The 13,025-nt window shown below is 40.9% G+C and overlaps 2 protein-coding genes across 4 annotated transcripts; both read left to right on the top strand.

Annotated features, from left to right (window-relative positions):
* The first annotated feature begins 1,140 nt into the window (after positions 1–1,140).
* Positions 1,141–6,000, top strand: LOC139542735 (mRNA export factor-like). Of its 3 annotated transcripts, none has more exons than XM_071348522.1 (13): positions 1,141–1,237; positions 1,572–1,690; positions 1,821–1,925; positions 2,051–2,143; positions 2,229–2,315; positions 2,457–2,543; positions 2,922–2,993; positions 4,375–4,482; positions 4,729–4,835; positions 4,933–5,008; positions 5,128–5,322; positions 5,450–5,535; positions 5,716–6,000. In XM_071348522.1, coding segments are annotated over exons 2-13 (1,098 nt in total). In that variant the 5' UTR covers positions 1,141–1,237; positions 1,572–1,609; the 3' UTR covers positions 5,717–6,000. The 3 variants fall into 3 exon arrangements, with proteins under 3 accessions (XP_071204623.1, XP_071204621.1, XP_071204622.1); XM_071348520.1 differs by having other exon boundaries at positions 4,375–4,503; XM_071348521.1 differs by lacking the exon at positions 5,716–6,000 and having other exon boundaries at positions 5,450–5,539.
* An 815-nt stretch (positions 6,001–6,815) lies between these two features.
* Positions 6,816–12,861, top strand: LOC139542736 (serine/arginine-rich splicing factor 6-like). The gene is made up of 6 exons (XM_071348524.1): positions 6,816–7,107; positions 9,518–9,687; positions 10,895–11,019; positions 11,451–11,653; positions 11,763–11,840; positions 11,933–12,861. The coding sequence occupies exons 1-6, from the start codon at positions 7,001–7,003 to the stop codon at positions 12,258–12,260; spliced, it is 1,011 nt and encodes a 336-aa protein (XP_071204625.1). The 5' UTR covers positions 6,816–7,000; the 3' UTR covers positions 12,261–12,861.
* Positions 12,862–13,025: the final 164 nt, after the last annotated feature.

The following is a 13,025-nucleotide window of genomic DNA, read 5'->3' as shown; positions in this document are numbered from 1 at the left end:
AGTTGCAGCTTTTACAGGCTTATCTGAGATCTTTATACTTCATCATAGCAGACTGTCAGTGGGTGAAAAGAGCCAGATGTCCTTAAATAAGAGCACATGACTTTCAAATTGAGACTACAGAAAATGTGGGAGAAATTAGGATGACATCTATATGGTGTGTGTGAAATATATAATAACATACACTGAGTATACAAACATTAAGAACACCTTCTCTTTCCATGACATCAGTTGAATCCATGTGAAAGCTATGATCCCTTAGTGATGTCACTTGTTACATCCACTTCAAATCAGTGTAGATGAAGGTGAAGAGACAGGTTAAATAAGGATTTTTAAGCCTTGAGACACTTGAGACATGGATTGTGTATGTGTGCCATTCAGAGGGTGAATGGGCAAGACAAAATATTTAAGTGCCTTTAAATGGGGTATGGTAGTAGGTGCCAGGTGCACCGGTTTGTGACAAGAACTGCAAGGCTGCTGTGATTTTCAGGGTCAAAAGTTTCCTGTGTGTATCAAGAATGGTCCACCACCCAAAGGACACCCAGCCAACTTGACAACAGTGGGAAGCATTGGAGTCAACATGGGCCAGCATCCCTGTGGAACGCTTTCGACACCTTGTAGAGTCCATGCCCCAACAAATTGAGGCTGTTCTGAGGGCAGGGGGTGAAACTCAATTTAAGAAAAACACTGAGCAGGCACCTTGGATAAAAGAGGTTGTAGATTTCAAATAGTAAACAAGAATTTACAAGCTATCCACATGGTATCAAAGAAACTCCTGATTTGTTCAAAAAAGCAAATACAAAGTCTAGTTCAAATTATTTTTTACCTGATTTTTACAATAACAAAACAAATATTCAACTTTATTGCATGACTGTTCCATTTTTAGGAGAATATGTTGTTTGGTTTGCCTTGTTGATTATATTGAATAGGTAACACCCAAATAAATGTTTATCATGCAAACTAATCCTTGAAGGTGTGTAAACCTCGTTTTATATCATGGGAGGAATTAGAACAACGTCAAGATCACCAGATATCACCAGCGATTTCGATTTAACTACTTTTTACATGTAAAACCCGTATTTCATTGTGAGATGAGATTATCTGTGCAGCGCGTCTGCAATGAATACTACCTGGAACCGGTCCTAAATTTCCGACGCATGTGCAATGAAAGCACTTCCTTTTCCGCTCATTGCGCTGCGTTTTCTTCTTCAATCAAGCTTCTCCTCAGCGTAAAAAAAAGGTAAACAATTGATATGTACACATTTGAAACTACTGCATTTCACTGGGACAAAAGTAAGCTATTTAGTATCACTGCGTCAGTTGATATGCTAATTTGGTGTAGCTGTATTGTTTGCTAAGTGAACAACATGATAATGGTTTATGAGTAACGTTAACCTCCATTCATTTAGCTAACGTTCTATCACTGAAGCTCAAAAATAACTAAATCTGTTGCCACAATTTGACAACCACTCGCTAGCGGTCCTCTTGCGTTATTGTACTTTATGTATACTATCATGTAAAGGTTAATTGAATAACCACGTTATTGTAATGCTGTCTATTCTGTACCATTTAAGATTACTAACCGCGTGTTGGCTCAAATCAATCCGACGTCATGAGTTTGTTCGGGGCCAGCACTGGCTTTGGCGCTGGGGGATTTGGAGCGGCAACCACGGATACCCACAACCCAATGAAGGTAAGTAGCTAGCTAATAACATTCCCTATCTGTAACCTGCATAATAATAAATATTTTTTACTAGTAGAACTTGTTCTGAGAGGTGTAATTCAAATGTATTTGATTTTGAATTATATGTTATCTCATACAGGATGTGGAAGTAACCTCACCCCCAGATGACAGCATCAGTTGCTTGGCGTTCAGTCCCCCTGCTATGCCAGGGAACTTCTTGATAGGGGGATCCTGGGCCAATGATGTGAGTCGAGTCATCATGTTCCACTTAAAGTGCCCACTTCATACTTATGCTGTTTTTGTTGCTATGAGTCTAAAACCCATTCACTTTGTAACAACATATGAGACTGTTTTCTTACATTTTTCCAGGTGAGGTGTTGGGAGGTACAGGACAACGGGCAGACAGTCCCCAAAGCCCAGCAGATGCACACAGGTCCCGTCCTTGATGTCTGCTGGAGCGAAGTAGGCCCCCTCACATCACATATCTTTACCAACCATATGAGGTGTTTGAATGAAACTTGACTTATTCGTTCCCTTGCTCTTTTAGGACGGTAGCAAGGTTTTCACTGCGTCTTGTGACAAGACTGCCAAAATGTGGGACCTCAACAGCAACCAGGCAATACAGATCGCACAGGTAAATATTTCAGGCTATGAATACTGTTTTCAGTGTTATTTTTCAATTGGTAGTTTCATCACCTCTCTGTGCTTCCCTTGAATACATTGACAAGTTCTGTTGACACTAGAGAAATGGTCTTTGATTTATGTTTCCATTTAGCATGATGCTCCTATCAGAACAGTCCACTGGATCAAAGCCCCCAACTACAACTGCATCATGACAGGCAGCTGGGACAAAACTCTGAAGGTAAGAAACATAATTGGGATTGGGAACTATTTTATATAATAGTTATTATAGGTTATTAAAGGAATAGAGCCAAACAGTCCTTTATCCCAGCAGCAGTAAGGCTCCTGAATGACAGTCACTAGGTCCAGCAGGCTAGCTTACAGTTGACATTGTACTGATGTGAAGTGTATATTGTGTACAGTTGAATCATTATGAATCACCAATGAATTGCACTTGTTCTGTTCTCGTTGTGTGTATTGTCTATATTTGTCCATTTGTATGCTTTGATATGTTTTAAATGTACAGTGTCGCAAACAAAATTTCCCCATTGTGATCATAGTCATTATCTTAGTTATACTTTTAATCATTAATTTATTTGTTTGATTTGCTCTGCTGTAGTTCTGGGACACCCGCTCGCCCAACCCAATGATGTCTCTGCAGTTGCCGGAGAGGTGCTACTGTGCAGACGTGGTGAGGACCTAGTGCTAAAGCTCCAGTGATTCATATTCTTTAAGTGGTTTTCTATAATAGCTCTAAATAGCGTTCAGCAGAGTTACATTTCCCCCCAAAAATTGCTTAGTGTGCTTTCCTGGGGCCTCATTTATAAACGGTGCGTACTTACAAAATATACCCAAAAATATGCATGTGCCAGTTACCACAAAAGTTGTCACAGAACTTGACTTGAATGTCCTTTCCTCCTCAAACTAAGACCATGTGTACACATATCTTCTGGCGGTTTAAGTATTGCAAGCAGGAAAGTTGGCCTGTGCTAATGGGGTATATGGTGATACGCTTATTCATAAACACATAATAACAAGATGCAGCCATTTGCTGTTAGTGAGAAGAGCAAATATTAAGTGTGTTTTGTTTTTAGATTCTAAAATAATTACAGAATTGTTTTCATAATTATTTCAGAATAAATTCCTACATTTTTATGGCTGTGATGGGTTCATATTCCTGAAGTAGCCATACAACAAATTACCATGCGCATCTCTCATTTAATTGGGTCTATGTAAATAGATAGGCAATGTATTTCAAGTTTTGCTATACGTGATCCCATATGCAGTGTGGTTTATAACACAGTTGATCTTGTACTTTGAAGTATGTATGCTACTACTGTATGCCAATTGTTTTCTCTTTCAGAAATGGTCAATACAGCATAAATTACTGCATTTTTTTTTTACCTTTGTCAACACAGTAAATAGACAAGTAGCTTATGTAAAATATTTGACAGTATGGGTAAGCGACAGTATTGCTGTGTGATAGGAGCATGACATAAACCTATTTAATCTTAGAGCCTATATCAAAGCAGGACATAGAAACAATCTATTGAAGTGTGGGCTGAAGCCTACTTTTAAATTGTTTCCACTATACAATCAATCTTCCATAATGCACAAACAGGCACTCGCTATAAGCAGCATTCATGTTAAGTTTGGAAAAGTTACTGCAAAATAGCATCACTTTCTGCCCACACCTCTACAGAAATGTAATCAAATATGCCATTGATCTTTCTTATAGAAACTGCCGTGGCCTAATTCCAATAGTGACAAATTATACAGCAAATAAAGGGAGCGTTATTGTCAGTATAAAAAGTGAACAGAGGGCGTTTTCCAGGCAGAGTTTTAATACTCGTTCACGCATGCTCAGTTTTATGACAGGTCTGATTTATAAAACGGGAAACATGCTTGGTGTGCACCAAGTTTATAAATCTCTATTTTTAGACGTACGCATTCTTTTCAGAAATGGCGCACGCAGGTATTGTGTGAAATTTACGCAATGGTTATAAATGAGGCCGCTGGTTTTATAAGTCATGTGTTGTCAACTCAGCTGATTGGTTCCCTGTTGTTTTCAGGTGTACCCCATGGCAGTGGTAGCGTCTGCAGACCGAGGTTTGATTGTATATCAACTTGAAAACCAGCCGTCTGAGTTTAGGAGGATAGACTCACCACTCAAACACCAGGTGACTGGTCTCACATACCAGGTGACTTACAGGTCTCCCTAAAAGAGTTCTTTTGACCTCATTGGGACTTCCTGGATAAATAAAGGTTACATTAAAAAAAATGAACAATACATTTACAGGACTATCTACTAGTGTACATACACACACCTTTTCAGAGTGCAGTTTCCATTGATTATCAATTATTCATGAATAGTTCATGCCTGTGGTGTACACCCTAACACTACCTCTTCCATCTCCCTGTATCAGCACCGCTGCATAGCCATTTTTAAGGACAAACAGAACAAGCCTGCTGGATTTGCTCTCGGAAGCATTGAAGGGAGGGTTGCCATTCACTACATCAACCCTCCTAACCCGTGAGTACCACAAACCAGGCTGTTCCTTAAACTGTGAGAAAGACCTTGGCTACCACCCACGGCACCCTACTCACCACACTGTGTTTTTGTGTTGTAGAGCCAAGGATAACTTCACCTTTAAGTGCCACAGGTCGAATGGAACCAACACAGCCACACCACAAGATATCTATGCTGTGAGTCCAGATTTTGCTCTCTACACCCTGCTTTCATATACATTTGGATACAGTCAGTAGGTAACATAAGATATTGGGGTGTTTTTCATGCAAACACCTTGCTGTTTCTGATCAAACAGGTAAATGCCATCTCCTTCCACCCTGTCCACGGGACACTGGCGACTGTTGGGTCGGATGGTCGCTTCAGCTTCTGGGATAAAGATGCCCGCACCAAGCTGAAGACCTCAGAGCAGCTGGACCAGCCAATCACAGCATGCTCCTTCAACAACAACGGCAACATCTTTGCCTACGCCTCCAGCTATGATTGGTCAAAGGTAACATTTTATCTTGTACCTCATGTTATGATAGGTTGATTTAAGACTCATTCTATTCCTTCAAAATGGACAGGCAATATAATTTTTTTTTAAAAAGCTAAATTGATACATATGTGTTTAACCTCAGGGACATGAGTACTACAACCCTCAGAAAAAGAACTACATCTTCCTGCGTAATGCTACTGAGGAGCTGAAACCACGGAACAAGAAATGGTGAGTCAGAATTGCATTGTCATTTCATCAATCACGTTTGGTCACCTCTATGGTGACCGTCACAAGACATGATTTTCTATGCTCTCATTAAGAAATGTAGAACCACATGTATATTGGTGGACAAGAAAATACTTGAAAGCAACAGACTTAATGGCTTGTACATTTCTCTCATGTCTCTAGATTTGTCCAGTATCTCACCTGTTGTTTGCAAAATGGAGGGTTGTCAAACGCACACGTCATGCCTGCACGACCCTGTTCCTTTCCTGTGCCAACATCAATGGTGGAGCTGCTGCTTGCAAAATAGGGGTTGGAGAGTGATAAGATATTGTTTTGAAATATCTGATATTTTATTTTCTATTGTCACGATACCATGGTTGCATTTAAAGTAATGTTTTTTTTTCTCTGTTACATTGTTGTACAATTTAACGATATTGGAGAATGACATAAATGACTAGATAAAGACAAGTTACGACTGTTTTTTGCAACACCTTTTTTCATTCTCTTGCACATTTTTTAAAATTTAACTAGGTATGTCAGTTAAGAACAAATTCTTATTTACAATGACGGCCTATCCCGGACCAGTTGTGCACCGCCCTATGGGACTTCCAATCACGGCCGGATGTGATGCCTCTTGCACTGAGATGCAGTGCCTTAGACTGCTGCGCCACTCGGGAGCCAACCCCTGCTAATATTCACATATGTTTAGAACACTATACAAACAAGAATGCATAGAACATACATGGTATACTGGGCTTCTGTAACTTAACATTACCCCATTTCACCCATTTGGATTTCTATAAAAAAGGGACACTGCATTTGGGAAAGGGGATACTTAGGGGGCTGCCTTAATTGGCACCTGGAAAACAGTGGGTTAACTGCCTTGCTCAGAACAGATTTTTACCTTGTCTGCTCTGGGATTCAATCCAGCAACCTTTCGGTTACTGGCCCATCGCGCCTACCCGCCAGGCTACCTGCTGGCATCAATAGCTGCAGGTCCCAGTATCTTTAAATTCCCTTGTCTATAGTAGGCTACTATAATATATAGCTAAACTACTCTGCACGATAAACTGAGAAATGCTGCAGGAAAATATTTTTAGTTCTATACGATCGTAGACTACGAGCAGAATTTAGACAGGCGGGTTTAGATCAGTGTTTCCCAACCCTGGTCGATTACCACACATTTTTATTGTAACCCTGGACAAGCACACCTGATTCAACTTGTCAACTAATCATCAAGCCCACAATGATTTGAATTATGTGCGTTTGTCAAGGGCTACAACCAAACTCTACTGTTGGAGGTACTCGAGGACCAGGGGTTGGGAAACACTGGTTCAGATGACCAGACACCGGAGCGGGAATTCGTGTATTCTCGCGATGGTCCTTTACGTCACAGTCTACATAAAACATTCGAACTCCTCGGCTACTTCTCTTTTGATTACGATATTTTGTGCGAGGATCAATAATCATGCCTCGCATCTATGTTGGAAAACTTAATTATAATGCTCGAGAAAAAGACATTCAAAGATTTTTCGATGGCTACGGAAAGCTTATGGAAATTGATCTGAAAAATGGGTAAGTTGATCATATAAGAGAATCAGTTGGAACAAAAAATAGCTGGCAAGCTAATGGTAACTATATATCCAGTTGGCGTTAGCTAGCTAACGTTACCTACTTGCTTTCGGCTAGCTTCCCCAAAACATAAGCGAAATACATTTGCCTTTCATTTGTGTTATCTGTGCGTGTAATAGAAATTAGCTAAAGTTAGTGGTTATTAGCTGCACACATTTGCTTTACTAAAGCATTTAACATGTTTTGTAAAGAAGGCCCCTAGCTAACGTATTTAGATGCTAGCTACTACACAGCGTGTTCAAAATGGCTGCTTGTTTGGCTGCAGGCAGTTTTTTTGGTCGTTACTAGTTATTACAGTCAAAGTCATGAACCCCGCCTATTTCTACAATTTCTCTTCTTAAAATGTGATTTTTAAACCTAACCTTAACCAACCACTCTTAACCTTAAACGAGGACCAAAAAGAGAATTGTTTTCGTGCATTTTTACAATATAGCCAATTTGGACTTTGTTTCTGTGCTATCTAGTGGAAACCCATTTTTTTTGTGTGCGGCCATGTGGCTACCATTGATGTATATAAACCCTGGATTTTGGATGCAAGTATTGGCATAAGACGCTCTGAAGTGACCGGTCGGCCATATTGGTACTCCACAGAAGAAACAGTCCTCCATATTAATAAATGTAATTCCTTCAGTATTTCAATATTACATGTGTTTTTTTCTTTTTGTAAGGGAGACTAACATTAGCACTTTCTTAAATGTATACTTTTATAGGGTGTCCTCCCACAGGGCGTAACAAACATTTGCATGAGCTAAATTAAATAAGAAGCATGGTATATGTTCAGTGCTCCGTTGACATTTCAGCGATACACTTGTTGTGAATTCTTTGAAAAATAACAGAAATTTTGAATTGGTATGGAAACTGTACTAAAATGTGAAATACTACATGACTGCTAAAAATCGATATGCATCTTGCCTCTTATGTTAGGACTTGGCGACATGGCCCAAATAGCATATCACAATATTTATCAATTTCTGACAGTATATTTTGTTTTTAAATAATAAAAGTTCATTTGCCTTGAGTAGTGTGTGACCCTAGGGTGGCAACACATACATTCTAAGTTAATTCATTGGGTTTTTCTCTATTCTGTTCAATTCAACTTCAACCAAAAATCATTTTCATAAATTTCTACATTTCTTGCCCTCAAATTTTAGATAATTTCCACACTGCCACATGTGGCTGCACAATATGGGCGAAATAATCTAGGCCTGGTTTTTAACCAAATGTTACGATTTACATAAACACTTGTTGGAATCATGGAATTAGGATGTTAATTCTATAGTTATAAATAATAGTGGGCACTGCCAGGGAGGAGTTATTGTGATGGGGTAGGAACCAAAATGTTGGGCAGTGTTTCCTAGGGGACCCTACAATCTTTGGCTACATTAAATGTTCATGTAGCCAACCTATTCATGATTTGTCAATTCCTCTTTGATTTAGAAGATACTGTTGCACAAACAACATGCAGATTGAGGCCTGCTAAAACTTGCTAAGAATAGACAAACGTAGCTTTTTGTAGATGTAAGAAACGAATTGTGTAATTACAGAACGCTTTTGAATTTTATATTAAGAAGCAAAGTGGAAACCATGTTGTTGTCATCAACATTGTTGCATGTGCTACATTGACCATGCAGACTGAACAAGTTTCTCGTGGTCAAGCAACAACAAATGCGCTCCTTGAGGGGCAGGGCTAGGTCTGTGTGGAAAGCGGCGAGGAGAGGGATGACTTGAGTAGCGGTGTAAACTATAAAATGGATGTTATACATGGCATATCACAAATATATTTTTTTAACATTCTAATACTGTTATAGAAGGTAATGTAAAGACCCAAACCAGTCCGTGCCTCATTACCGGTATATAGTAAAATACAGCCCTATTTTATGTCCTGCCGACTCAAAAAAGAAAGATGTGAGTTCAACAGTAAAGGGAGCCTGTCAGGTAGCCAGTAGCCTTAATTCTTGCAGAGTCCAGCCTAGCTGTTGCAATGCACTTATTTTTTTGAACATGGCCTTTGAAAAAATTGAGGTTTGGACCATTGGTTTTCCTAGAGGGAAATATACACAAATAACTTATTTTACCCATTGGTCAGAAATAATTTATGACACCCTATACTGCAGCGTTAGAGTTGAGAAATCTGTTTTCAAAACGCAGACCCTTAAACAAATGTGCTTTTTGAACCATTTCACCTGTTTTATGTTACATCAAGACTGATCAGGGGCGTGCAACTATAGTTATCCTTCACAGAAAATGTGAATGACTAGTTAGCTAATTAGCAGCTAGTAGTTGAAGTGCCTTGAAATTAATTGTTTTGGCATTTGTTTTTATTGCTAGCTTATTTAACTTTTTTATATTTTAGATATGGCTTTGTAGAATTTGAGGATAATCGTGATGCGGACGACGCAGTGTATGAACTGAATGGCAAGGAGTTGTGCGGGGAGCGTGTGACCGTGGAACATGCCAGAGGACCGCGCCGTGACCGAGATGGATATGGTGGTGGTGGTGGTGGTGGTGGGGGTGGTGGTCGCAGTAAGTGCAATGTATTTCAATTTTCCCTTTACCCTTTTCCCAATGGGTCAAGGAGATGTGAATGTGGACCGTACACACACACAGGCCTGTGATCCTGAAGTGGAGTTTGACTTAACTCGCCAATACTCAATGATGTCACCATTTCCATAGTGTCACCATTGAGTATGGTACAAGTTTGACCCAACTCGGAGCAGACTTCAGATTACTGCTACTGATTGTTTAGGTGTAGTGAAACCATGTTTCTAGTGTTTTCTTCCTGGTGGAACACCAATAAACAACTGTATTTAGTTAAGAAGTCATGACTTTGTCACCATGTAGCCCAGCTGTACCGTGAAATACCATTACATGTGAATTGTCTTTGCGTTTTGATTTCAACATTAACAAAGTCCTTGATGTTTCAATTTGAAAGAGTCCAGCTGCGGGCTGAGGCTGAGTCCATTGAGGCTAAGATGACTGCCTGTCCCGTTTGGCCTTGGCTTTCACCTTTACAATGTGTGTGTGACCTATGCCTCTTGACCCTTGGCTGACCTAACCGGAAGCCTTGATGACATCATCCTTTTTCCAATAGACCAGGGGTGATGGTGAGGATTCCCATTGGTTTCTATGTTGAAAAAATAAGTGGGACGGCTTTAAGTCAACATGTTACCGTTCCCTGTAAGAAGGCAAAGCAACTGCATTGTCACCAGTTTGACAACCGGTTAGGCTATGTCATGGGGAAAAACCTTTGTAGAGTTATGTCAGTTGGCACTCTTACAAAACGTGTTACAAGTTTTTGACATTGACTTTGTGGAAGCCTCCGTTTGTCTTTCAGGATTCAAGAGTTTGTAAGAAAAACATCACTGTCCATTTGTTTATACTGCTAAAGATTTGCAGTTTTTAAACATTTGTCAGACTGGCTGTATGTTGCTGATAACAGATGCAGTGGTGTTCTTTGCACAGCAATGAACTACTTCAGAGGCTGTACAGTGAGGAGAATAAAAATGTACAGCCACTAAGCCAACAAATGCCACAGCTTTAATACCTCAGTCACTTAATTAGGTTTGTCTTGAGACTGGGTCCAGATGGACATCTCACAGGACCTATATTAAACATTACCACACCTTTTTATTCTGGTAGTTGCATTCTCTGTTCATGGTCTGATCCACTAAGTGAAATGCCTATATGCCACTCTGTTTTGCTGACAATTTGTCTGTCCTGTCATTTAAAGGTAGTAGTGGTTACAGCAGCAGCAGAAGCCGCACTGGCAGGGATAAGTATGGGCCACCCGTCCGTACCGAGTACCGACTGATCGTTGAGAATCTGTCCAGCCGCTGCAGCTGGCAGGATCTAAAGGTGAGTCGAGGGGACACTTGTATTTAAGCAATAAGGCCTGAAGCATTGTGGTATATTGCAAATATACCATACATAAGGGCTGGTCTTAGGCACGATGCAAAGCATATTGCCTGGATACAGCCCTTAGCAGCAGTAGTATATTATATACCACAAACCCACAAGCTGCCCTATTGCTATTATAAACCGGTTACCAACATAAATATAACAGTAAACAAGTAGTTTTGCGCCATACCGTGGTATATTGTCTGATATACACAGAGCTGGAATGCTGTTTCAGCCAATCTGTGTCCATTACCCAAACTACCTGGTTTATAATTATAGCTGAGGGACGGGTACTGAAGATGAACTGCCAGTTGCTATCCATGGTAGGCCGTTTAGTTTCTGAAAAATTGGGGTAATGTTCGGCAGTGACTTTGCCTTGTCTCCTACAGGATTTCATGCGCCAGGCTGGAGAGGTCACGTATGCCGATGCCCACAAGGAGCGTACCAACGAGGGTGTCATCGAGTTTGGCTCACGCTCGGACATGAGGAGGGCCCTAGACAAGCTGGACGGCACGGACATCAACGGGAGGAAGATCCGCCTGGTGGAGGAAAAGTCTCGCCGCCGACGCTCCTACTCTGGCAGTCGCTCCAGGTGAGGTTCTACACACCGCCCTGCTCTTTATTAGTAGTTGAATCCCATGTGTGGTGTCACTTATCCAGCCATTTAATGTGACATTTGTATTCTTGTTCCCCCCCTGCAGGTCTCGCAGCAGACGTCGCTCTCGTAGCAGGAGCCGCAGGAGCAGTCGCTCCAGGAGTAACTCCAGATCCCACTCCCGGTAAGCTGGCCCTAATGTCTAGAGAAGTATGGTTTAGATTGTTGTACCCATATTGACCAAAGATTGTTAACAATTCTGTCAACCCCCTGCAGATCCCATTCTCGCAGCAAGAGACGCCACTCCAAGTCTGGAAGGAAGTCTCGTTCCCGCTCTCGCAAATCCAGATCCCGTTCCAACAAAAGCAAGTCCCGTTCCAAGAGCTGCTCCAAGGTGAAATCCGAGCGGGATTCCCGCAGCCGCTCCAAGGAGAAGTCGGCCAACAAGAAGTCCCGTAGCCGCTCAGCATCTCCCGTGGAAAATGGGAAGGAGGAGCGTTCCTCTCGCTCCCCTTCCCCAGCAGCTGACCGTCGCTCCAAGTCTCCGGACAAGCGTTCAGTCTCCCGCTCCAAATCCAGGTCTAGATCAGCTTCCCGAGATTAAAGGCTTCATCCACATGTTCCCCATTTGAGCAACTGGTGATATAGGACCAGCTCCTATTTGATTTGACAGCTCAATTGCAGCACCAGGTGCATCAAGGCATGCTCAGTCTTAATCAGTGCTATCCTTGACACTTAAAAATCCTAACTACTATCTTGACGTATTATACATGGCATGAGAATGATTTAGTCATGTTTATTGTGGGGGAGTGCGCATCGTAGATTACAGCTATTGATCCGTTTTGTATTAATTGTACATAGAGGAGCTTGTCTGAAGGGCTTTGTATTTAAAACAAGCCAGGCCTTTTCTTTAATATCCTTTTAGTTCTTGTTCGTATTCCGCCGTCTGCTTTTGCTTACCTCAGGGTGGTGTTTTGAATTGATTTTTCATTTTCATGATAGGAATCATTTCACCTATTGAGCCCCCCTCAAGATGTACTGTGTGTGCATACAATTTGTAGATGAACAGGTTTTTGGCATTGTATGAATAGGTTTACCGGGGATGGTGGTACAAATTACACCCTCTCCACATAAGAAGCCGTTTTGATTACATGTAACATGCCCTTTTTTTTTATTGTACATTTAATAAAAAGTTCATATGAAAATTGCTGGTTTGTGATATTATTCTCCCATGATGACACAAGCGTTGCTGTGTTTTGATGAGTCATTGAACATTATGATTGACAGTGAAATTGTTGAGTGAAATATAATTGTTTCCTTGACGCGCGGGGGGGAGAGGTTGTGGTTGAAATTATGAACATTTTGGGAG

This window comes from Salvelinus alpinus, chromosome 17, assembly GCF_045679555.1.
Source record: "Salvelinus alpinus chromosome 17, SLU_Salpinus.1, whole genome shotgun sequence".
NCBI lineage: Eukaryota > Metazoa > Chordata > Actinopteri > Salmoniformes > Salmonidae > Salvelinus > Salvelinus alpinus.
The sequence above is the reverse complement of the archived record's forward strand: the minus strand, read 5'-3'. Positions and strand labels throughout refer to the sequence as shown.